Here is a 25,593-nt window from a genome sequence, read left to right as displayed (position 1 = left end):
CCCCCAGGCTGTTCTCAACCCGTATTTGTCCTGCCACCTCCCAGACAGTTTTCCTGACAGGCCTGGCAGCAGGTGAGTGATCTTTCCCTCTGTCACCATCCCAGCTTAAGGACTACAAGCCAGGACTTTTGCTGGTATAAACGAGACTCATTGAAATGAACAATAAATGACTAGCCCTAAAACTCTTTTGAATCATCTGTGGTAAGCTTTTTCATTAGAGCAGAGTTCCTGGTGCTGTTTTAAAGCTGTCAGTTTTGGTGAAAAGAAGATTAAAACAAACAGAACACTCAAGTCCAAAAACCATGAGCCATCTCAGACATACTCTAATAGGGATCCCACCAATGATTATGATTTATGGACCACAGATACTGTTAAAGTCTTACTGTAGAGAACTGCTAACCCTCATGAGTTTTATTGGGCTTTAAAAGTATTTTTTAAGGAGCTGGTCTTTTTGGTCATAGAATATATGTGAAGATTTGGAAAGAATTTAGCCTTTCACACTAGTTATTGATACACTCTACACAGTTTTGGTTTTGATTTCTTACTCTCTTAGTCTGCAAATTCTACAATTAGATGGGTAAGATGGCACATTTTGTATGGATTATTACACTGATAGGGGTTGAAAGCACTTGGCCTACAGCCTTGTATCTCACTGCGTGCTCGAGGCCTCTGATAATCCTACGCTGTGCATCGAATCTCGTTGCTTCATTAGAGGCACACTTTCTCAGCCTGCTTTCCAAAAATCTTTCAAGGCATCCAGTAGTTGTGGAGGAGCAATAAACCAGACTGAAGTAGACTTTATCGGCAAAACTCAGGCACGTTTGCCTGCAGCTGATTTTTTACTGCAACTACCTTCCCTCTTTGGGGGACTCAGATCACCATGTAGAAATGTCAGAAGGGCTGGGCTTCACATGGAGCATTTAGACACTTCCACGATGTTTGCTGTGTGCTCCTTCACCTTGTGTCCATTCCTGATCCTGTGGAAAGCATTTCTTTCACCTTCATAAATATTTTTAAGTAACTGCTAAAATACTGCCATACCATTTTTCCAGAGATCAATTGCAACCGCAGATCAAACCTGAAAAGGATAATGTAATTGATATGATGAATATAGTAAAAATTGTTATTCAGGTCCTCGCACCAGCATGGACTTAGTCTGAAAAACTACAGCCAAGTATCCTGGAGAATTTAAGTTGAAATTGACTGCTATAAAACATTTCAGTTTCTCACAAAAGTCACCTATCACCACTCTTTACACATCAATCTGACCAAAAAATGAGACAAGCTGAGGCATCAGCTCATGCAGCAGAGTGAACCCACCGTTACAAAGGTCTTTGTAAACGGGTATATTTCGGTCATCTCTCAGCTAACTTGCAGTTAGGTCTCATTTCTGAATGAGCACCTGAAGAATTGTCTTTCCCACTTCTGTTCTCAAAAAAGGTTTGCATTTTTCCTAAATCCTAAGTTTGTACAGAGAAAACTCAAAATGAATAGAGGTATTTTCAAGGTCTTATAAAAAAGGCATGAAAAATAGGCTTTTTCCAACTCTTTGTTAGGACAGGATTGTTATTTGCATATCTCATAGGAATGGTTTCTAAGTAAAACTAATTCTATGTAACAGTGCTACTATCAAAAGCAAAAAACCCAAACTCCTGAACTTTTGAGCCCTTAAAACATACAGTAAAGACAGAATTAACTGATTGTGTATCCCAGAGAGTTCAACTTATGTCTCTATCACAGCCCACAGCTTCAGCTTTTATACCCTTACCCAGGCATAATGCCGCTCTCTTTTGCAGTAAAGTGACATGAAAGCAGCTGTTAGCATTACAACCACATGTGACAATTTCCAATAAATTTCCAAATTAAATAAGCCCCTTTCCAGTGATTCTTTGATGTCATCTAATTTTCTGCCAGTTGGTAAAGCCAGAGAGACAGAAGTCTCAAAGTAATCTGAATTTTATGGTTCCAAACGTTTCTTCCCTACAAGGAGCAAACCATTTTCTGCTTCGGTCTTTGAGGGATTATTAAGACAGAGGAACTATTATTACAACAATGAAGGGAATGTTTGATTTCCATATCAACTCATAAGCCCATCTCTGTTCTTGAAACTGAGATCACTTATCCTGTGGTATATACTGAGAACTGATCAAAAGTTGCCCAGTCTCAAAGGCTCATTAACACTTCAAGACTAATAAAAGCATCAGAAAAACAGTTGCATGAAACTGTTTATTAGTCACCCCACCACCAACACCCCCTTTTCCTCGCACTGAGTTTACACGCAGTCTATTCATTTTCTCTTCCTCTAGGTCACTCCATAATAAGAAGTCCCAGTAAAGTCACAAAGAGAGAGGCTTAAAGGTTTTTTTTAAGCTAAATTTAAAAGACATGTTGATGTGGTGCTTAGGGATATGGTTTAGTGGTGGACTTGGCAGTGGTAGGTTTACAGTTGGACTCTTAAAAGACTTGGATCTTAAAGGTCTTTTCCAAGTAAATGATTCTATGATTCTAAATCCCAGCAGGAAAAAATGAGACTATGTCTGTGCTGCCTCCGATGGGAGGGCCAAGGCCGTGGCAGATCTACTCATTCTCTATACTGTGCTCCTGCAAGCGCCTGTGAACGTACACTCTGGCCCATGTGTGAAGGGGCAGCACAGCATCCAACTCAGTGCAGCCACTTTGTGTGCCAAGGTGGGGAAGCACGGGGATTCACATACCTGTAACCCCTCTAAGACCAACCTTTTGGTGCAGCATAGGCAGGGCCTCATCTCAGAGCAGCACTCTCATCTGTCAGTAGACAACCACAGTTGAGTCTAGGCAGGTTCTGATCTTTAAAAGCAGCTGGACTCTTCTCAAGGGGTGGGAGAAGCTATTTGTATTTTCAGTTCTCATCCTTCAGCATCAACCTCTTCAGCTGCTTCACCTCCAGACAGGACTGCTTAAACCCACGAGACAAACCTCTGAACACTGCAGCTAAAACAGGTGTGAAAACATGTACTTGAAAAATAGCCAAGTGAAAAAAAAAGAGCTGAAAAATAACCCTGCCTTGGAGTTGTTGAGCTAAATAATATTGTACATAGAACTTGCATAGCACAACTGATATTTTTTCATTGTCAGAGGCAATCCTGATATAGAATCACAAGAGAGTTACTCTTTTCCAGGCATCCTACATTTGCTTTGTCGTCAGATGTTGTGTTTTGATTACTTTCCATGTGTAGGAATTTCCCCTTCTTCCTCATTACTGGTCAACTCCATTAAATTTCATTCCATCATCCCCTCTGCTAGCTCAGTATCACCTCTCCCAAAGATGTTAATGCAAGTCTCATGATACTCTGTACCATCTTTAAGCCCTATGTGATGGAGCCATACCGCTGTACGGGAATTTCATGTTTCAATTAAAAAGCAGCTCCTCGCCTTCCTGGGTATGCACAACTGCTTTGAAGTATGGTTTGCATGCACCTTTACAGGCAAAAAGGCAAGCATCGAACAAAAAGAACCTGCTGCCTTCTATTTAAAAGCAAAGCAAGCCCCGTGATTTCCATACAGTCTCACTTTTATTTTTTTATACTTGACTCATCATTTTGTAACATCACTGGCAATACTGCAGAAGTCCCTTGTCCCTGTGATGACTGCCAACAGCAGTAAAAAAGCCTTCCAGTCTTACACTTATGCTAAAGATCTAACTGTTTACAGAAAAGCTTCCCAAAGATTCCCCAAGTGCTTGCAGAGATCTTTACCGCTGCAAGCTGTTAGGTAAAGTCTTTTGTATCTATGCACTTAATCCAAAGCCCAATAAACTCAGAAAATTTCCCATTAATCTCAGAAAGCTTTGGAACAAGTTCTACAGTTACTAATACTACCTTGGTTTATAGGGATAAACCTTCGCATCTGTTTGGCTGCTGATACCTATGTCACTATCATATATTTTTATTTCAGGCAAGGGGCAAATGGAAGGAGCTGAGACAAATTTACTTGGCTTTCTATTTCCATTTCACCAAAGCTTTCATCTGTCTCAGTGATGCCTAAGTACATCTGCACTTAACATTTTCAGACCTATGTATGAAAAAAATTAAATCCATTTGGTTTCAAGTGTCCTATGCTATTTTTGGTGCAAATCAGGTCAGGAAGCGTCCCATTTATGTTTTGAAAAACTAGCCCACTCATTAACTTTATGCCTAAATAAAGTACTCCTCAAGTATTAGCTACACGCTTGAAGGAAGTTACTATTATCGCATTCTTAATGTTACTGTAAGTGGATCCCTCCTCCTTGCACGGCATCTCAGACCTGTGGGTGCATAACATACTGGAGAATTACCCTAGGAAATTGAGGACTAAGCCATCATGGTCTCAGTGGTGAAAGTCACAGACCCAAGCTCCAGACCTTGACCTTGGCTGACTGTGCGACACTGCCAACATACCAGGAAAGAGGAGAGTGGGGGGAAGGGTCAGCAGACATTGGAGACAGATGGCCTAATTCATCATCCACCAGAAATAAAAAAAAAGCTGTTCCAAGCATTACACACAGAGCGATGATTGTAAATTCCACAACTGTGGCAACCTGCCAAACCATTATACACACAGCTATACTGCAGTCACTCTGCACAGCTCCTGAAAGGTGAAGTCAGGAGAAACTACAAAGCATAAAGGATGCTCAGCTCTCAGGAAATTGGTTCATAAAATGATTATCCAAGCCCTGGTGGAACGAAAAACATGTAGAAGTTAGGGACTGACAAGATACTAGTTTATTCATAAACAATGTGTTTATGCAATGCATAAGTCATCCATGGATGTGATTATAGACATTTTGTCCCTAATTAGCTTCTTTCACCATTTATTTATTTTTTTTTTAGTTTTGCTCTTCATAGTTTCCCAATTGGAGCTGCTTGATTGTGTGTCCTGCTAAATAAAGTTCTCTAGTCACCAAGCAGAGTACCTCATAGGAACTGACAATGCTGGTGATGCTGCTTGGGAGGGGTGGCATGCAGACCAAAAGGAGGCTTCCCCAGACCATGTTCTTTGGTTTCTCTGCAAAGAGAATGAAGGAGCACCCTGCATCCTGCCTTGGATTTTTTGGCACCTAGAAATTCACAGAGAGCAAAGAAACAGAATGGCACCAGTAACTCTGTAGCACAGGCTGAGTGCTCCAAGTGTTTTTGAGAGCATAACTTCCCTACAAAGACAACAGCAGTCATTGAGTTGCTGAATGTCACAAAGCAAGTGCCAGAGAGCTTGATCACGGCCTTTGTCCAGCCGTTCAGCTCTCCTTCTACACAGGCCAACATCTATGCACTTACCCAACAAAGAGTTATTAATACAACCGCCACAATCAGCCAGTGTAAGAACCCACACGTAGATCCTAGGGCTCCATTCAGGGATTTCTTAAGAGCACACCGTATGAATAACTGCAAATTCTTGACACCTGTCTGAAACTGCAACCCGCTGAGCAGTCCTTCCTTTTATTGCCAGATGACCTTAGAAGGATCAGACAGGAGAAGGGACTTGTTCTTGTGCAAGCAGGTTCAGTAAGCAAACACGCCTGACAATCCAAATATCCTTAGATATCTGACTGCTGGTCTCCAAGTTCATGGTTCTGGGTTGCTCTCCTAGAAGCTGGTGGTATGTCAGAGAACCAGCACAACATATCCTTCTGCTACCTCAAAGCCCCTGTGTGCTCCCACAGCGAAGACACTTCTCTTTAACTCTTACATAGTCAAGATAAAACCAACACTCTGAAATCCTGGCTGTCCTGGGAACCTCCTCTCCAGTTTTATCACGCCAGCTGTGTCCATCCATGCTTTCCCCTCCTCTCGCTGCACATTCCAGAAATCAGCCCAAGCCGCCTCGCTCAGCAACTCAAAAACTAGGAGGAATTAGACAACAAAGCAGAAGTGTACTGTGCTGAATGTAGCCAGCCAATTCCCATTCGACAGGGAACATTTGACTCACTGTTTGAGAACTACTCTACATCCAGAGAGTGCTCCAGCCTCCTGAAGAAGAAGAGGAACTAAAAAGCAGAAAGCAAATGAGCATTCTCCAGTTTCTCCTGCTTACTCCAGCTACCCGCTGGACTATTACTTCGTGAAAACAAAATCATCCTCCTCCCCTCCTCCATCCAGCGTGTGCTCTCCCTACTTTACCTTTACACTGAGAGAACATTTATATGACCTACCCTCACCATCTAATCTAGGTGTGATTCTCTTACAGCTTGGATCCTTGATGTCTTATGTAGCGGATGGAGATGTCTCCCCCAGGAGACAATTCCAAATGGTCATTAGGGATTCAGGTGACTCACAGTAGAACAACTCCAGTTATTTTACTTCCCCATTTCCTTTGAAGGAGCACAACTGTATGGGCTCCTTCTCTTATTTACCCTGAAATTTGCAAGAGACCTTTTACAGAATTAATCTAGATACACAGACCATTGTGCATGAAAGCTTCTATATATAGTCTATAAGTACAGTTGTCAACACACCTTTTAGAGTGTCCCTTATTAAAGAAGAGATTTGAATGTCACCATGCTTCTGAGTTGTGCACCCATCCACCTACCTAGGTATCCATATGAATCTCGTTCTTTAGCATCAGAGCCATCTTACAAGCATCAGCATAATTATCTTTTTGGGGCAAGAGAGGATTCACAAAGGTAAAGAGAGGCAGAGTGATTTAAAAACTTAGGCTCCAGAGCACTGCCTGGTGCACCAGAGTGTTTTTCCATTGGAAATTTGTTCTCTGAATGAACCAGAGAACAAAACCAGTAATGCCCAGGATCCCGCACCAATCAAGGAACATGAGCTTGAACCTCATCCTCAGCCTGTGTCACCTCCGGTAAGGCCCACCAAAAATCTTGGGGGCGAAAAATACTGGGGCACTGACTGAAAAGCGGTCAAAGAATTGTCATGCATAAAACAAAGAGGCTTGGCAAAAGATTGGTTTTTTGAAGGGGATTGTAACCATAACAGTGATGGGTGACTTGGTATCTTTTCAAGATAAATAATCAACACCATAACCTATCAAATACCCCAAAACTGTTATCTAGTGCCAAATCTATATTATAGTATTGTAGGCAAGCACAACTGGGAAAACAATGTTAGGACTCCAGAACTCTCCTGGCCCGTGTTTTTTGAGCCTTTAAAAAAAAAAAAAATGTTAAAAAGGTGTTATTTAAAACAGGTTCTTAGATACCACCACTGTGCATTCATACCTCCTCTACATTACAGTGCTTTCACGATCTAAGCAAAACTAGGCAAAATATTGAATACAGCACTAGGCCAAAGTGGAAAAGAATATTTACTTAATATGTCTTTATATAGTCTAAATAAATATATTTATAAAATAGAAAAATATAGAAAGAAAATATATTAAGTTTTATATATAAATTTTCCATTTTTTATAGAAATTATATTTATATTAATAATGTAATGTATAATAGTATATATAATAGTATATATAATAGACATATATATATTCTAAAACTTATAAATCCCTTCTAGTTGTTATGGCAGCTACATAGAGGAACCCTGTCAGTCTGTAGACAATCACAAAGCAGCGGGAATGCAGTTTATTCCCAAGTAGCCTGTGTTGGGAACTACAGCTGTACTTGAGAGATATTTAAAAGTTTTAATTCTAAAACTGACCAGAAATTTACAAGCTCAGATTTCCCCCCATCCAGTTTAAGCAAGGGGGTGAAGTGTTTTGCCCTGCACTTTGAGGGCCTGCATCCAGCTGGCTAGATGCTGTTGGGGCGATCTGAACACTGAAGGTCATGGATGCATTTTCATCCTAAACTAAGCAGAAAAACTTGAGCTCTTCTGGAGAGACAGACGCAGATTTTCATTGTGCTCAAAGCTGCAGCAGCATCTGCCTACAACCTTTAGTGATATCAACAGCAATTAAAAGCTGTACTGACTTACACATGCTCTGTCTGGAATGCCTCCTATTTAAAGCATAGTATACGCAGATGCTGTACCATTGAGGTCCTGTAACCCAGCAAACATCTTACTGATACATCCTCTCAGGCATAGTTGCAGAAGTGAATTCTGAATGCTGACCCCACCCGCTGTAAATCTCATTTGTGGAATGGTGGGAATGGTCAGGCATCAGAACCTGAGAACGTGCGTATCATTTCTCATCTTTACATTTTCACGCAGAAGAATAAAGCTATCCCAAATGCAAGCCATGACTATACTGAGAAGTTACAAGTTCTTCTTTGCCATAGCAATTACAGGTTTGGAGGTTATTTCAGAAGAATAATATAATTCTCCTAGAAGTGAAGTGCAACGTGAAGTGGCTGCTGATCAGCATCATTACAAAAATTCATAGGCTAAATGTATCCCCTTTGAACACTGTTAACAGCTCAAACTGCAGGGACAGAGGAATCCAAGGACTACGGAACAATGATTTTGTCCATCACTGTTGCTGCATTATATAAGAAACGTTTGTCTGAGACAAAATACACAGGCAGAAAAATCATGCTAAAAAGCTGAACTTCAGGCAATCAAGGTTAACAAAAAAGAGATGCCCCCTCGTGGTTACAGTCAAAGGTAGCAAACCAAAGACAAATGGGGAAGAGTAAAAGCTACACTCAAGGAAGAGCAAGGCAGCATTAACTAGAAATAAGGATCTCAGCCTAACTGGCTTCTCTCTGCATTTCAGCTGACTGTAAGAGGGAGAAGACAGACATCATGCCAGGACCGAGGTGAAAAATGCCCCCAATTAAAATAATCCCCAAATATGTTCATAATCGCACTAAAAGGAAGTGTTACGTATCTGCTTTTCTGTAAAACCAAATCCACTTTTATAACCCTCCTTGAAAACTAAGACAGTAGCACTAGTGAAATGAACTTAAGTGCACATGTGAAAAGATTCAGATTTTGTTACTGGGAATGCTTTTATTGACTATTAGGGAGATAGTAAAACCATCCATTGTGTCTAATGAGGAATGAAAGCAGATGCTGGAAATAAAGGCCTTCCAAGGTCTAAGGTTGCCTTTCCCTAGGAAAATATTTTGAAACAATATCTGAAGACTGTCAGCTTGTAAAATCAGCAGGGCTCCACTAAGAGTCAATAAAAAGTGCCATTCCTCCCCAGGTGAAGAGCTGTTATCTATTAGAACCTGGTGCTCCAAAAGCAGAGCAGCCGTTCTTCAGAAGTGCTCCTGTATGCCTACGGATACATACACTCCGATGGGAGCAGCTGAGAGCATCCCAGCAGGTGCCAACTTCAACAGCTAGGGTAACTCACTTCATACTTCCCATCTGAGGGAAGAATTTTAACAGAAGCAGCTCGTCCCCCTTGCTCATCCCTGCCTTGGTAATCATCACCTCCCACGCCCACAGGTTCAGATGCAAGGAGAGAATGATGACTTTATTCACTAGAAAGAATTATTAGTCATTTCTCATAGAGGAACCAGATTCTTATTTTTTTGTGACATTTTTTCTGGGCTAGTTTTTTTTCCCTTTACCTGTACAATGTTTATTTTTACATAACTTTATGCATAGATTTTTCTGGAATGGCACAGTTCTACCCAATAACATTCTAATGAATTATTAAAGTCTTAAAGGCTTTCATAAGTTTTTGAGCAAAAAGCGTAATTTACTTCCATTTACTTGCATTCTTGTCCATGTAAAGCTATTTATAATTTGTATTTCTACATTTGTTCAGGATCCTCACACAACCACTGTAATAGTCTTTGGAATTAAAAAAAAAAACTCATAGAAAAGCTTTGATTTTACCCTCAACTGTAACAATAAGTCAAATTTCCTTTTTGTATTTAGTCCAGTTTGGCTCCATCTCCTGCCCAAAGTTACAAATTACATCTTGTAACAGTTACATAAGATTAAAAATACCAAACTCAAAGGTGTTAATCTTACAAAGTACTTGAAGAATGTTTCCTAGAGATGAAAACTATCCTAAGATATCAGAAACAATCAGCAATTCAGCTGGTAAGTTTCACATATTGATAATTAAGAAAATGAACAGTTGAACATCTACATCGGAGACATTCAACGGTTATGTTACATTGGTATTTTCCAGGCGACTTTCAAGCTTGCAGTAGGAAACGGTAGGTGGACATCCAGAAAACAAGTTGTGTTTTCCTGGAAGGACAAGTATAAGCAGAAGAAAAAAAAGAAAAGGTAACATTCTCAAGTTTCATGTTTCTGGATCATACCACTAGTGATTTTTTCCCAGTACACCAGGGTAATAAAAGCTGCACTCCTGATACTGATGTGGAACACAACCACCAGCCCCATGTTGCCATGTTTCTGAGAAGCATCTACCAGAGCCACTATGCAGATCCTGCAGTCAATGCATCCAAGACCAGGCTCCCTAGGCATAGAGTAGTGCACCATGAGACACCCAGGATTTCTGCAATTTCTGGGATGTCCTAGAGTTCAGAGCAAGTGTATAGTTTCACTGCAATCTGCCTTAAACTTCCAGTTGAAAAAAATAAATAAATAAAAAAAAGACATCTGCGAGAAACTCAAGGACACAGTAACTCTCAATAAAGCTTATTTTTAAGACTAGGAAGAATTTAAAGCAGACAGAAAAGGCAACTTGTTAACGTTGTTGAGTGGACTAGATGTGAACCATCACAAATAGAATACAACAAACACATACACCTTGGAAACCTATCACTCCCATCACTGCATTTTACAATGACTGTGTCACATCTTCAGATTTATGCCGCAATCTGAATCAACGGGCAGACAAAAAACATTTTTCTGCCACTCCTGACCCTAACCATGGCCAAAACCAGGCTAGAAAAATGGAAATCCTTTTACGTTGTACGTACTGGCCTTTTTTCAGGACAATTCTTCCACCTTTGTACAAGGACTTTCCTTAAAAACATACAGCAGTGGATGAGGTTCTGGTCTTCCTATTTTCATGCAGTTCTCTCTTACATTATTTTCCAATACAGTGAGCTGGTATGGATTTTGCTAAATAACCTACTTTACTCCATCCCTGTATGAGGCCCTCTTCAATTCTAACTACACCTTCTAACGTAGCAACCCAACCTTGCCGTAGGGCATCCACAGCACCACACAAAGGCCATGTGCTTTGACATCCGGAGGAAGTGCTATATAAGTTATTTCAGCCTTTCCCATTCTAGACCCACGCACACCAGCTTTACTGGTAGCCCACTCACTCAGTGAACCAGACAAAGGAACTGATGCCATTAAGCTTTTTTTTTCACTCTTGCAGTATGTGGCTGCACAGCACAGAGGCATCAGCGCATTGAGAATGAGGATGTGGGAAGGGGTATGCTCACAGGAAAACAAGGTGTCAACTTAGAAAATAGCCTCTCTAGAAATGCCACTTTTAAAGGACAGAATAAAGTTGTCATTTAGGTTTTTTAAAAAAAAACAACAACAACAAAAAAAACCACCACACTACCTCCCAGCACTTACCTTGAAAAAGGATTCTGGTGAGGCCACAACTGGAATACTGTGTCCAGTTTTGGGCGCCCCAGTTCAAGAGGGACAGGGAACTGCTGGAGAGAGTCCAGCGAAGGGCAACCAAGATGATTGAGGGATTGGAGCATCTCCCTTTTGAGGAAAGGCTGAGAGAGGTGGGACTCTTTAGCCTGGAGAAGAGAAGGCTGAGGGGAGACCTTGTTATTGCTTATAAATATCTAAAGGGTGGGTTGGAGGATGGAGCCACACTCTTCTCGGTGGTTCCCAGTGACTGGATGAGGGGCAATGGGTGCAAGTTGGAACATAGGAAGTTCCGTTCCAAGACACAAAAAAACTTCTTTACAGTTCGGGTGACAGAGCACTGGCACAGGCTGCCCAGGGAGGGTGTGGAGGCTCCTTCTCTGGAGATTTTCAAAACCCGCCTGGATGCAGTCCTGAGTAATGTGCTCTGGGCAATCCTGCTTTAGCAGGGGAGTTGGACTAGATGATCCCTAGAGGTCCCTTCCAACTCTAAAAATTCTGTGATTCTGTGAAGAACTTGATAAATCTCCACCAAATTTTGTGCAAATAGTTCTAAACCTTGGTCTTTAGCAGACAAGAAATTGAAATGATAGCTAAAGTGATAGCTAAAGGCTTGTCTGTTCTTACCCTGCATAGTAACAACTCAGTATTCAGTTGTGTTTTCACCAGCTTGCTACTTACACATTTTCCTACTGTGCTTGATAAGAAACTTAATGCTAGACTCAACCCAGAGGAAAATTCTTAACATAGCTGAAATTACTCATTATTCAGCTGTATTTAGGCTCTGGTATGCTGAGCACTGTACAAAAGGAAAAAAAAAAAACCAACAACACAACAAACCAAAACCCTTCTGCTCTACTAAACTACTCCCACTTTAATGAGATTATTTGATAAAATTAATGATCAGTCTTATGTGGATTCAGTATGACACTTCTTAATAAGCACAGTAATTAGCTTCATGACATATGAACTGCTCATCTCTTCCAAAATTTAAACTAACAACTGGCAAGCCTAATGAGTTAGCTGAGCACGCAGCCTGCTATTACCACAGGCAAGTTACATATCTAATGGTCATAGGTTACAGACACTTCAAGTATGCTCTTATGTGCACTGGATCAAATGGCATGAAATCAGTGACCTTAGGTAGGAATCTGTGGCTAGGTTCTTCAGGTCCTTCTCTGGACTCTGAAGTCACTTGTTTCACCTGTGAGTAATTCAGGAATGCTTTGCTCTGTAGCCACCCTAAATGCATTCAGAGCTGTGTATGCAGAGGACAAATTTCAAGTTCTTCGGGGTTCTCAAATATAGTGTCTATTCACAGGCTAAAAATTTTTTGGCTTCAAGAGTTTGTTTAATGTTTTGTACCATAGCCTCTCTCACTGAGAGAAGTCTACTATGTAGCTAGTGACTTCCTAGAACTATAGAAATTTTATTTACGTCAGGTACAACATCCTCCTCCTCAAGACTCCTTAAGGCTTAAGGCTTACTACAGGTAGTCATCTCCCACACGGTTATCATTTCCTGGGGAAGTTACTCCACATCACTTCAGTACTCTTCTCTTACCCTGCCTTGGATGGCAAGTATATGCACTCCTCAGCGCAGGACAGTTGTAATCAGTTCATGCTCTCCTTTCCTGCACTTCCTTAAGTTCTCAGTGGGGAGCAAGGGTGCTTGCAGATGAAAACCTATCAGACTGCTTTATTCTTCTGCTTCGTTGAAAGTGCCCTACAGAGTAAATGCAATATACAAGTACGCTGTTTCTCACTGCACTATTTAAAGTTACATAAGGTACTGTTTAAGGTTATTTTATGTTTATATATACACACTATGGCAACACCAACTAATCTTTTTTTTACAACTGCTTTGCTATCTAAAAAATATATGGTTCATGGCAAAAATAAAGTTTTCCAGAATAACATACCAAATTATACAATACCCCTTTGCCAAAACCCTAGATGGTAGGAAGATGCTCACATTTTGACTTGTGACTGTCACTTGGCTGAACTTGTGCTGGTCTTGTGCTGATGCGATATGATGGAGGCATTGTTACACAGGCCAGGGTGCCAGGAAAATAGATGGGGCTATGATTTGTCTTGATACAGTTCTAGGGTCTTTTTAGACTTCGCAGTATCTTCTGATCTTACAGTTTTTTCAGTTCAATATCCAGAACACTATGAATTTGGACAAGCACAGATTTGGGGTGGTTTTCTGCTGGCATTGGAAATGTGCAAAAGAGGGGGAAAAGTAGTAAGAATGGCTTGAAAAATTGCTGTGTCTCATACTTCTGAAATATGCAGCTCCAGTATGACCAAACAGTATTTATTCCATCTCAGTGGAATCCTCTACAGACAGACAATATAACCCAAAAACTTAATGTATACAAGTTACAGCAATAAAACCAATCATTTTAATTGAAGCCATTAAAAAAAACCATGTGAGGCAATATAAATGATAAAATTATACTTAAGAAGGAATAGCTAGCACTTTCTGAAAAGCTTTAAAACAGCAACAGACACTTTACAAAAGATTTGAGGAAAGAATAAAATTTCCAAACTACAGGTACTGTATAAAGGTAACATTAACAATTATCTTATAAAATACAGCAACAGAGACAAAATGGATACTCAAGCTCCTTTGAAACTAAGCCTTCTGGGGTCTTGGTTAAAACATATGTTCAAAAACTATTTTAAACAAGGACTAAATACTTTGTATTTTAAATTTACAGGTCCCTGGCATAAACATAGCACTATACACATCTTCCAAACAAGCAGTAAGTACAATTTCATTTAACCATGCGTGGTGTCATCTTCTACAAAGTCTTTGGCCATTTCTGCTGTGATCACATCAATATGACTAACCTGGTGGAACAAAAAGAAGTATACCATTATTACAGCATCTCCTGCAGAGCAAGACAGACCTATTTCTCAAGGCTCCAGGACTCAGCAACAGACCTAAAAATCTATTTCTAATCTCCTTTAAAGAACATGACAAGGGACATCTACAGATATTAAAATTATTTTTCAGGAAGGAGAGAACTTGTATACAAAACTGACATAACTAGAAAACCACAAATGAAATATGGCTGATTCACTTTGAACTCTCATTAAGTCAAGTCTCAAATGTACAACTTGGTAAGGTTTTCAGTAAATGCTATAATTAAAACATACTATTTACCTTGTTTCTGAATTTTACACCATAGAATTTGTCGGCTGACTCAAGCAGTTCAGGCCTAAAAGTTGTTGTAATAAACTGAGCATGTTCAGCTAGTTCCATAATCATATCTAAAAAAGAACACAAAAATTATTTATTGTAATCTTTTCAATAAAGCAGGACAGGTCTTAATATGAGACAGGCAAAGAGTTTGCTATTCCTTATTCAAAATGAAGTTTTGGTCAATAAAATGAAAAACCCCACAGATCAAGAAAGGATCTATATCAGGTTTTTAAGTATTCTCACTAACTCCAGTATCAACTCTGACAAACCCAGACACTCAAAGTCATTGGACTATTAAACGTCTATGATGAAAAACAGTGTAAGCACTTTTCCAACAAGGCAATGAGCTGAAAGTTCATTTTTAAAAAATCAAACTACACTTCAGAACAGGACTACTTCCACCACACTGAGTGTAGTAAGAGCATCTACCTAAAACCAAGGTCATGAAAGCTTCAGAAGGCACAAAGTTAAATACTAACACACGTGTTGGGATATTCATAAATGTGCCCTTATGATTAAAAGCTTTTATCTTAAACATAAGGGATGAGAAAACAGACTATCACCTTCAACCATAATGAAGATGAGTAAAGGTACACATTTACCTGACACAGCTTTTCTGTGCTGAGCATCCAAGGCTTGGTCGATTTCATCGAACAAGTAAAATGGAGCTGGATCACATTTCTGGATAGCAAATATCAGGGCTAGTGCCACTAAGGATTTCTGTCCACCTGAAAGTTGCTGCATTTCTCTCATTTCACCCTGCTTCCCTGTGAACGATACCTAAAGAAAACAACGCAACAACATGATTTCAAAATATTAAACCACAACATCACTTCCTATTATAGTAAATAAACAGGACCATTGGCTTTTAAAAATATATTACAGGCAACAACTATTCAGAGTACTGAAACACAAATACTTTTCTTTACCCTTATGCCAACTCCAGTGAACTGGTCTACAGATGGAACGCTGCTCTGAGATCCAGATCCCCTTTCACTCTCAGTGCTGCCTTCACCTTCATCCTGGGACTGACTGCCTTCCACATCTCCTTTCTTCATCACTAAGGTGGCCTTGCCACCAGGGACTAACTTCTGGAATACTTCACTGAAGTTTTTTGACACCTGAAAAAGAAAGACAATACACCAGCTCATTTTTACATCATGAAATCAATTGCAGACAACAGCTGTTTTTGCATGATCACACTAAGTACCTCCTTCAAAGCAGGGATCCACATTAATTCTTAAGCACAAGTGAGAAACATACATGATACAGAGGTTGGTTTAAAAACATCTGAGCCAACTGTTCCTGAAGTATGAGAATTTTTAAAGTTTTTAAGAGAATGGTAGAATTAGAATATAAAACAGTGGCAAAAGCAAGTATTATATATTTCAGTAAACTACAGATGAGATCTCAGTTAAGCAAATGATCTTTTAAGAGAAGACTTCACATACTTCGTAGTTAAGCTACTTTGTTAACATTAGGAATTACTTTCACTTAAATCTGGAGAATGGTTTTGGTGCAGAGTTTATTATCAGACATTTCCCAGAAAGGACTGGTTGTACATAGTACAAAGAGATTCATCAGAAAGGAAGTATTTAAAAGGTTTAAAGTAAAGCTAGAGTTGTAACAAACCCAAGATGAGCACCTGTTTAAAATGCCAGCCTACTTCCTCTTCAGTATTTAAAATCCCCACAAACCTCAAGTGACATGATACTGCCCTCTATGATTATAAACGTACCTGCTTGTTCCCATATAGCTGCTACACATGGGGACAATTTTATTTCAGCACCAGTGTCTTTACAATTGTTGCCATTTTGTTACCTGTTTGAAAGTCAGCTGAATGGCCTCGTATTTCCTGAGCTCAAGGACATTCATCAGCTCCATGATGGATTTGTAGCCCCTGTCCAATTCCTCTTGTCTTTTTATTAATTTTTCCTTCTGCTCTGAGAAATTCACAAACTGATCTAAAGCTTTTTTGTTAACATGACTGTATTTCTTCAGTTCTGTATTGCACTGCTCCAGTTTGCGGAATAACTGTAAAAGGAAAATATTAACGTATCAAAGCGCCTTGCAATTCCAGCCACATTTGACACTCAGGATATATGTGACACTAGTATTTCAGGTCATGAAACATGAAACCAAGCACACTCATTACCTGCTTTAAACTTAAGGTCTGATACTTTTCAAAAGCCTCCTGTGGAAGTGAACCCAACTCTCGTATTTTCTTCATGCATTCCTCTTTCTTCTTGAGGAGCATGCCTTGCCTGTTAGTCATTTTTTCAAGTTCTTTTGTATCATGGTTAATAGCATCCATATGCTCTTTTTCCATGTTCTTCCAGCGTTCCATGCTCTTTTGAAGCTCTTTAATTCCTGCTTCTGTTTTGTCAATAGAATTATCCAGATCTGAGATAGCGGGTGAGAGCACAAAAACCAGAGTGGTCAGTCTTACATGCCTGCATAAAATCAACAATTATTCAGTCAAGTATTTATGTAACAAAAAGATAATCTAAAGAAAAATATTTATTAAGGGATAGAAAGCTAGTCTTAAGACAAAAAGCTGAAAAATCCCTCTTTTCTTCCCCATAAGTACATGGCTTGAAAAAACCTTAACAAAGGTTCTACAGTCATATTGTTAAAGTCTAAAAGAAGCAAAAAAAGTTTGAGCCATACAGATGCTATTTCCTATTTGACAGCAACTTAGTTTTAGATAGATTAGACAAAATTCAAGAGTAACTATATAAGCATAATCTTCTACAAAGGTTGCTTCAAAAGTACTATGCCCTGAAGCCAGAAATCTGTTGTCACCAGCACATACTTACTGGTATTACAGTGTGCAATTGTGGACACTTTCTTTTATGTACAACATGCACAAAATCTTGCTTGACTTATCTTTTGGAGTAAGTTCCAAAAATCTGTCACACTATGTAACTACTACAGCATATTTAGCAATTACATCTCATATCACCATCTATTTCTAAACCAAAATATGGTATGTGTGAACTTTCAAAACCTGGAGAATTTTCTTTCAGAAGAAAAAATAAAAATGCTACCAACCATCTGACCGTGCCAGTGTATCTTTCACTCGTTTGTTGATAGCCTCAAGTTCTGATGTTGTGGCAGTAAGAACTGTGCCACCTTCTGTTTCTCGAAGCTCATTCAGTTCCTATGGGACAAAGTAAATGCCACCAAGCTTCAGCATGGAGGGGAACAAAAGTATAAGCCAGACAAACAAGTTATCTTCTGCTACTCTACATATAACTGTATTAAATATTTCAGTAAGGTTTTAGACAATAGTTAGACTTTCAAAAAAATCTGTCACTACGATGGCCCTATTTATATGTAGCCTGTGGATAGGATTTGTCAAAAATTCACATGCCTAAAATATTGTGCTGAAATTTAAGTTAAACACTTAACTCAGCTTGTATATATGGAAGCAAACCCCATCACAGATAATGCAGGGTAATAAATGAGTATCAAATAATTTCTATGTTAAAGCCCTGGAAATAAACCAAAACACAGATTTCAAAAGTACATTTAAGGGAAAATCCTTACTTGTTCCACTTGGTCTAAGCGTTTTCTCAAATTCTCATTGAGATATGTTTCAACTCTTGTGATAATGCCTTCTAGTTTAATCCTCTCATTCAAAAGCTGTCTGTTTTCCTGAAAAAATAAAAAAAGTGGATTGATTGCCTTAACTGACTCCTAAACAACTTATTTTTAACAAGGAATAAATAAGACAAAAAAAAAAAACCCAATCTTTACACAATCTGTATTAAAACATCACACAACCCTTTGGACTGTTGCTCTAATTCTAACAGGTAGAAAAAACCAAATGGTATTTTTGCAGCTGTCTAGCATGAAAGTCAACCATACATATCAGTAAGTTTCTTAAAATGTATTAGCATCTGAATCAAATTCATAAACACAGTACAGCTTTAGAGTGTACACTTAAGTAGTATTTCTTAACATGGATTGGTTTTGTCTCATGTACCACATGCTTAAAGGCATCTGTGTCATGTCCCCGCCCCAGTCCATCATTCCTTTCAGATGATTAACTATTTGTATTTATTGCTGTAAAGTCCAAGAGCAGGAGCAAGGAAGCCGTGATGGTTCCAAAACAAACAGCCATAATTCTCACACAATACAGCTAGTAAAATTCACCCAGCGTTTGAGAAGCACACACAAATACACTTCGCAGATGAGAAAACTCCAAACATACTATTAATGAAATACTACTTCAATTACACTGTATTCATAAGTGAGTTTTCATACACAAGGAAAAAAGAAGTTTATTGAGAAGGCAAGACATTTTCATCTCCTTACTTGCTGTAGTTGTCGAATTTCATCATTAAGAGCATCCACACGTTTCTGATCTTCAAGACTGAGCTGAGATAATAAATCAGTCCCCAGTTCTGCTTTTAATGATTCTCTTGTTGACTCCATAGCATGTAAACTTGCCTCCAAGCTCTGCAAACTGCGTTGCTACGGAACAGGCAATACACAGAATCATTCCTCAAAGCATTATGTAGATTTATATGAATTTCACTTTTATGTTTACATAAACATATTTGTGACATATCTCTAATCATCTCTTCATATTATGATGTTAACCAGAATGGAACACAAGTTTATCAGTAATATTAATGAAACAATATAAAACCAGTAACAGCTTTCAATATCCCCATACTATACCTTAGGCATAAATGTCTTTTCAGACTGCTGCCTTTTCTCCTTCAGCATTTTCATCTCTGACAAAATACTGTCTCGAGAGGCTTTGAACTTTCTCTGCTGTGTTTCAATTTGCTGCATTTGGTTCATTAGCTGGTCAATCTCATTATTAATCCATACCGTGGGCTAAGGAAAACCTTCTCCTCATTTTATAAGGCATTTTATACCTACTAGTACCTTCAATTTTTATTCTGTTTGGCATATTCAGCTGCCATCAAAATAAAAAACAAAAACACCCACAAAACCAAAATATTCCATGGTACAGAAGAAATCAAGAACCATCAACAAAGATAACGTGAGCATCCTAATCAACACCAAGAACAAGGAAAGCTTCATTGAGCTGTTAATTTTACACGGCACTCAGAACAACACAGGGATACATTTGAGCTTGTAAGGAAAAAACTCAGATCTTAGAAAAATTGAATAGAATACCTCATAATTTAAAGTTTAACCTCATCTCTAAGCTTTAAAGACCAAATCTTAACAGGGACAGACTCCTAAAGCTCCTTTTTTTCTGAAGCCTACAGTGCCAGCCACTCTCTGAAGCAAACTATTGGACAAGGTATGCTTCAATTAGTATTCTTCAGTGAAGTTTCCCCAGTATATAAGTTTTAGCAAAAAAATAACAGCCGTGGTAGAGAAACTATTTCTTATCTAGCTGCATTGATCTAAAAGTTATTTTTAAAAAAGAATGTAATTCAGGCGCATTAACAATTGATGTTTTAAGGTCTCTTATTTTCACTGGTTGTAGACCAATATTCACATGCTGAGTTTTTGTTCCTGTTTTACCATTGATTTGTTACTAAAATCCCTACGGTAATATGTAGAACCAGGTTGCACAAGCAACAGTCACAACAAGTGCCACAGCTAATATATAACATTAAGAAAAGGTAGTCTCCTGTTTTTCATCTATTACTGTAACCGCAAAACAAAAGCTTAGTCATCATGCAACCTTTCCCAAGAACAACAAAAGGATATTTTCAATGTTTCTGCGTAAGTTTTCATTGAGTTTTGCTTCAAGTTCACCAAGTTCTTCTTCTGCCTTTCTAACATCTTTTTGCAATTCAAGACGAGACTTCCTTGTGTCATAATAACCTCCAGTCAAAGCACCTCGATGGCTGACTTGATCACCTAAAAGCACAACAGAATGAGACTATAAACTGCATGCTATATGCTCTCCATAATGTTCAGAGCAGTTTCTACAATACAACTTAGCAGATTAACTAGAACATGTCAACTAACGTACAGAAGCGCTGCATTGGTATCAGGAATCACATATGTATGTTTACGCTAATTAGAGAAATAAATGTTTATTTCTGTATGCAATTTAAAGTGCATTTCCTTTCTCAAGACCAACAGACTGCGATGATGTCCTTTAAGCATTAGCTGATTTTTTTTGTTGTTTTTAATTAACTTCTGAAACCATGCAGCTTGAAGGAAAAAAAAAACCCAAACTTATATTAAGGGCAAAATGCAAGTGTCTAGCACTGTCAGTTTAGAAGAAAATAAATCTCAGATCTTCTGTGAATGAGAAAACAAAAGAGAGGCTGAGTAATTAGCAGCATCTGTGGCTTGTAGAATATGCCGTTACTGAAAAATTAATCATTTCCTCCTCAGACATCCTTAGGAATTTTTTTCAGACTGACTTTAAGAGACAAAAAGGTAACAATAAACCTGCAGGGAATCCACCCTCCAAGAACAGGCAGTTAACAAGAGATACTGATTATTTCAGAGAACATAAAATGTCAATGTGTCTGGTACACAGAAGAATTCACCTTGTACTTATCAGTAATTGAGGCCGTACATTTGCACCCTAAACACTGGTTTAAGTTTGTAGAAAACACCGTAAGTACTCCAGGAAAGCAAATGCCTGTTATATTGGATAAAACAAACTGTATGGATACAAACCTAATCTGCTTTACAATTCTCAGGATGGAGATACATAGATACTAACTTTCAGATCATAAGAAAATTTCAACGGCTTGTGAAGAAATTCTATGTTTTTAAGCACTGTACTTAACCAAGTGCGACCTTGTACATCTCAGCAAAGTATGCAATGATTTAAAAAAAAAAATAAAATATTACCTTGACAACACTAACGGACCATGTTTAATGAGCCTCACATTCCAGGGATCCCATTTTTACAATAAATAATTTATAAAAATGAAACGTTTACCTTCTAGAGTAATACAATCCATAGTGAAAGCTCTGGCCAGCTGGGTAGACACTTCCATGCTACGACAAATTAGAGTCTTTCCAAAAACATGTTTGAAAGCTTTGTCAAATCTTGGATTGTATCTCAGTTTACTGATCATAGGAATAGCATCCTGAAGTGACAGCGATTTTAATGAGAAGAACATATTGATACAAATATTGCAAGTATATTGCAACTAATTCATACACAGAATTCAAGACAGCCCTGGAAAACTACCATCAAGAGTAAAAATAGAATACACTCTAGCCTTTATAACAAGAATTTCTGAAAGTTTAAATTATCTCAAATTCACTGACTATTAACATTGGCTTCACAATCAATAAATTAGAATGAAGACTTCTGGAGGTGTATACATCATTATTTACATAGAGGATGTCAAACTGAACTCAAAGAACAATATTGTGGATGACACTTTGGAAATAAACAGCTGTCAGTTGGTGGAAGGATGACACACTGACTGAACATTCCTCAGGCAAACACATAAACACTTTATGAAAATCAAGTGCAAGATTTTGCAATTTTAGCTTTTAACAGCTAGGCTTGAGTCTTAAGTCAACTAAGAGTCTTCCAGGAAGCTTATCCAAGCATTAAATTGCTACTCAAACAAGTTGAATAAGTATCATATATGGACAGTAATTTTTTTCTCCTCCAAAAGTTTTTTTGTAGAGAGCAGGACACAAACATTAACAGAGTTTTACTAGTAATGCCCTGCCAAAATAAGCACCCTAGAAGTCTGATTGTTTCCTATTTAGTTTTTCCCTACGTTTACCTGAGGAGAAAAAAAAAACCCAACTATTTTTAAAGAACTTATTCTACTGTGATTATTGTAGGAAGCAGTTAACATTTACACAATTAATTCACTACTAAAGTTTCAAATAAAAGCAGACACTTTGAGATGTATTTCAGAACTACTTTTTAAATCGTTGTCACAGAAGTTTCATTTATGCTTTTTTAAATATAAAACCACAACTCATTTCCAGTAACTTTGAGAAATTGTCAATGGCTGTAACATGTCATGACTCTTCAGCTTTTGCCCACGGCAGCATTTCAGCTTAAAGAATTACAAGTCAGTAATTCAGGTAATTATCGATTTTCAGCTTACAATACAATTCTACTTCTTTTTAGGATCACCTACTTACTCATAAGGTGAAGTTACACTTTAAAGAGCAAATACCTGGTAGGAAAGTAAATATTTTCCTATAACAGAGTGTTTTTATGTTGAGAAGCACACATTAGAAGTAATATTTAATTTCAGACATTCAACAGCAAAGCAAGTGGTGGGCAACAAGCAATATACACAAAAAATTCAAAATACAAGGCTTTGTAATTATGAAGTAGAAGGTTCAAAAGGAACTTTAACTCACATTAGTCTCAGGATAAGCAGTATCTCTAACATCCAGCTTGTTCAGAGGGAGGAAAGTAACTTCTCCAGGAAGGTTCATTTTGTTAAATTCCATTAGGATCTTTGTACTGACCTCATCAGAATCCACAATGTGATAAAACAACCTAATTAACAAGCCCAACAAATAAGCGAAAAAACTTTACTGTGCTAAAAGCACCAACATATTTGTATGGGAACAGTAAGCATGCAGGTACCATTAACTAACATACCAAAATAAAGCTGCATTGCATTTATTTTCAAGTCTGTGCCTTAGAATAAGTGGATACACTCTATTCACTTTCATTAAAATGGGATCAGCTAAGAATTTTACATTCCACCCCCCAGCACAAGAGCAGCTCAATATGCATACAGTGTCACTGCATACACAGCCTTTCTTGGTTCAACTGTAAACCTCTGTCCTCCATACCATTTCAAAATACAATATTCAGCCCTCTTTGCATGGATTTACAGAGTTTGCATCTTAGGCCTCTATACACAATCAACAGAAACAGAGACCACATCTATCTCCCTGTGCATGACGGGGACTACCATCAGAGGGATTGAAATAAGTGATCTTTCTTTTGCAGGTTGAACTACAGTTTGCTTGTTACTGCTTTTTTCAAACTATGGGGCACAACAGGATTCAGAAAACTGTGAAGCACTTTGAAGAGACACCCTTGTTCACACTGACACAGATGTTTCAGATGAGGGACTGCATTTCAAATTGTGGTAGCATCAACATTTCTATGTTATAGTTTGCAAGATCATGTAACCTCTGTCCTCTTTCCTGCCTGTATGCTACTATCTATATTTCATTAGAACAAGAATTCATATGACTAATCATGAATTGGAACAGGGGACTGATCACACAAAAAGACAATTTAAATTAATTTGAAGTGTTAGATGCTGCAGGAAGTGGTGGATCACCCAAAAGGCACTGACTTCTTCTAGAAGACACATTAGACAGACTCATTAACACTCAATATCTTTTCAGGTAATTTTTAAATATCAGGTTTTGACAGTTTAGAGACCAACCTCGCCCATGAGATTTTCTAGTGTAAGTGAAATAATTCTTATTGATTGTTATCACTGAAACACCAGCATTGCTTACTGTGGAATTCTCCACACTGGAAGATGGCATCCACTTTATTCAATATAATTCAGCCTCATCACCAATCCTTCCAGTAAGTGTCAGGAGTGTGGGTCTGGGGCCTTTGTTGGGGGTCTTTGTGTGGTTTTGTTCTGTTTTTTTTTCCTCAGGCAAGACCAAAAGCAGCAAGGATTAATTTTTAAATAGGCAGAATTCTTCTCAGTTCCTTCTTGAAGAAGTAGCAGTTTGATTATGCTATATAGAAGACACCTTGACCGAAAAAGGACGAGACCTCAAGTTCAAGAGAATAAAACTTTCAGTAGCAACTGGCACCAATAACCAAATTGTAACTACTGCAGCTGCTTTAACTTAAGTAACACTAAAGAGCATGTAATTACCTGTTCCCTGCAGTAACTTCAACACAGGTGTAGAAAGCTGGTTCGCACTCAAAGTTATTCATCACAATGCCATGATAGCCATTTAGAACATGCTGGTTTATGCCTTTTCGACGGAAGTGCTCCAAAACCTTGTTTATGCTGTCTATACCATTCAAAATGGCCTGATAAAATACAACTTGTTACTGTACTGCAATTAAAAGATGTAGAAGTAATATCCATTGTACCTTTGTGAAAACTGTAACCTTTTTTGCCAAGTTCCTGATAACTAACCTACAGCTCAAGTGGAAGATACCTAAATATTTGAGTCACATTTCAGGGGTTTTTTTTGGATTTTTTTTTTTTTTTTAAGCAAAAAGATAGCAGAAGAAATTTTAGAAGTATTCTATTTCTACCTGGTCTCCTTACCTCTCCTCAATCACCTTGAGCTTAAAAAACTAATTTCCAAGTAGTTCTAGATATTCTAAATATTTGAAAAATTCAGCTTACAACTGTAATTTTTCCATCTTAATTATGACAGTAAGACCATAACCAAAAGAAGTAACAGTCATATCTTTCTGATATGACCATGACTTGTCCTTTAAGAACGACAAGAAAAGCTTCCACAAAGAATTATCAAATACAAGGTATCTTACTTTTCCTGTTGCTGCTCTGAGAAGCTGCTGTTTCTTTTCCAAATCCTCCCGTTTTGCAGCAAGAGCTTGTTGTTCTGCGTTCTCTTCTCTCCATAGATAACTACAGAACAAAAATAATTAAAGTATTTCACATGTGAATGAAGTCTGAAGATTTTTTTATTATTATTACTCTCAAAGACTGCTAATCTAACGGGAAGGCGAAGTGCAGGAGTTCATACATGGCTATATTTAAAAAAAACATACCTACATGCCATGTTAACAACTACACAGTTGGGGTCCTTCACATTAAGTGAGATTCAGACATATTTCAATTAATTACTAACTTTCTTTCGCTCTGTAGTTCATCCTTTTTATTTTTCACTTCATAGTACTTTCTGTCCAGTTCTTCAACACGAGCCTTCACTTCATTAAGATCCTGGTCCAGTTTCTAACACAAAGAAAAGAACAGTATGAAACTACAGCTCTCTTTCAAAAATCTTTCTTTTATTCAATACTAAATAACAACTT

General features: G+C 38.2%; 1 protein-coding gene across 1 annotated transcript in view; it reads right to left on the bottom strand.

The window, feature by feature from the left end:
* Positions 1-13,813: 13,813 nt before the first annotated feature.
* SMC3 (structural maintenance of chromosomes 3) overlaps positions 13,814-25,593 on the bottom strand; it is a 39,241-nt gene continuing 27,461 nt past the window's right edge. Inside the window, exons 15-30 of the mRNA XM_009881628.1 lie at positions 25,410-25,513; positions 25,087-25,186; positions 24,455-24,615; positions 22,950-23,091; positions 21,547-21,697; positions 20,347-20,501; positions 19,335-19,484; positions 18,966-19,124; positions 18,195-18,302; positions 17,697-17,805; positions 16,798-17,045; positions 16,464-16,676; positions 15,572-15,763; positions 15,245-15,422; positions 14,604-14,710; positions 13,814-14,287 (exon numbers count right to left, since the gene is read on the bottom strand). Of these exons, the coding sequence (XP_009879930.1) occupies positions 14,216-14,287; positions 14,604-14,710; positions 15,245-15,422; positions 15,572-15,763; positions 16,464-16,676; positions 16,798-17,045; positions 17,697-17,805; positions 18,195-18,302; positions 18,966-19,124; positions 19,335-19,484; positions 20,347-20,501; positions 21,547-21,697; positions 22,950-23,091; positions 24,455-24,615; positions 25,087-25,186; positions 25,410-25,513 (2,349 nt within the window). The 3' untranslated portion in view covers positions 13,814-14,215. The remainder of the gene's footprint in view (positions 14,288-14,603; positions 14,711-15,244; positions 15,423-15,571; positions 15,764-16,463; positions 16,677-16,797; positions 17,046-17,696; positions 17,806-18,194; positions 18,303-18,965; positions 19,125-19,334; positions 19,485-20,346; positions 20,502-21,546; positions 21,698-22,949; positions 23,092-24,454; positions 24,616-25,086; positions 25,187-25,409; positions 25,514-25,593) is intronic.

The sequence above is a fragment of the Charadrius vociferus genome, unplaced genomic scaffold (assembly GCF_000708025.1).
Source record: "Charadrius vociferus isolate BGI_N301 unplaced genomic scaffold, ASM70802v2 scaffold282, whole genome shotgun sequence".
NCBI classification, from domain to species: Eukaryota; Metazoa; Chordata; class Aves; order Charadriiformes; family Charadriidae; genus Charadrius; species Charadrius vociferus.
The sequence above is the reverse complement of the archived record's forward strand: the minus strand, read 5'-3'. Positions and strand labels throughout refer to the sequence as shown.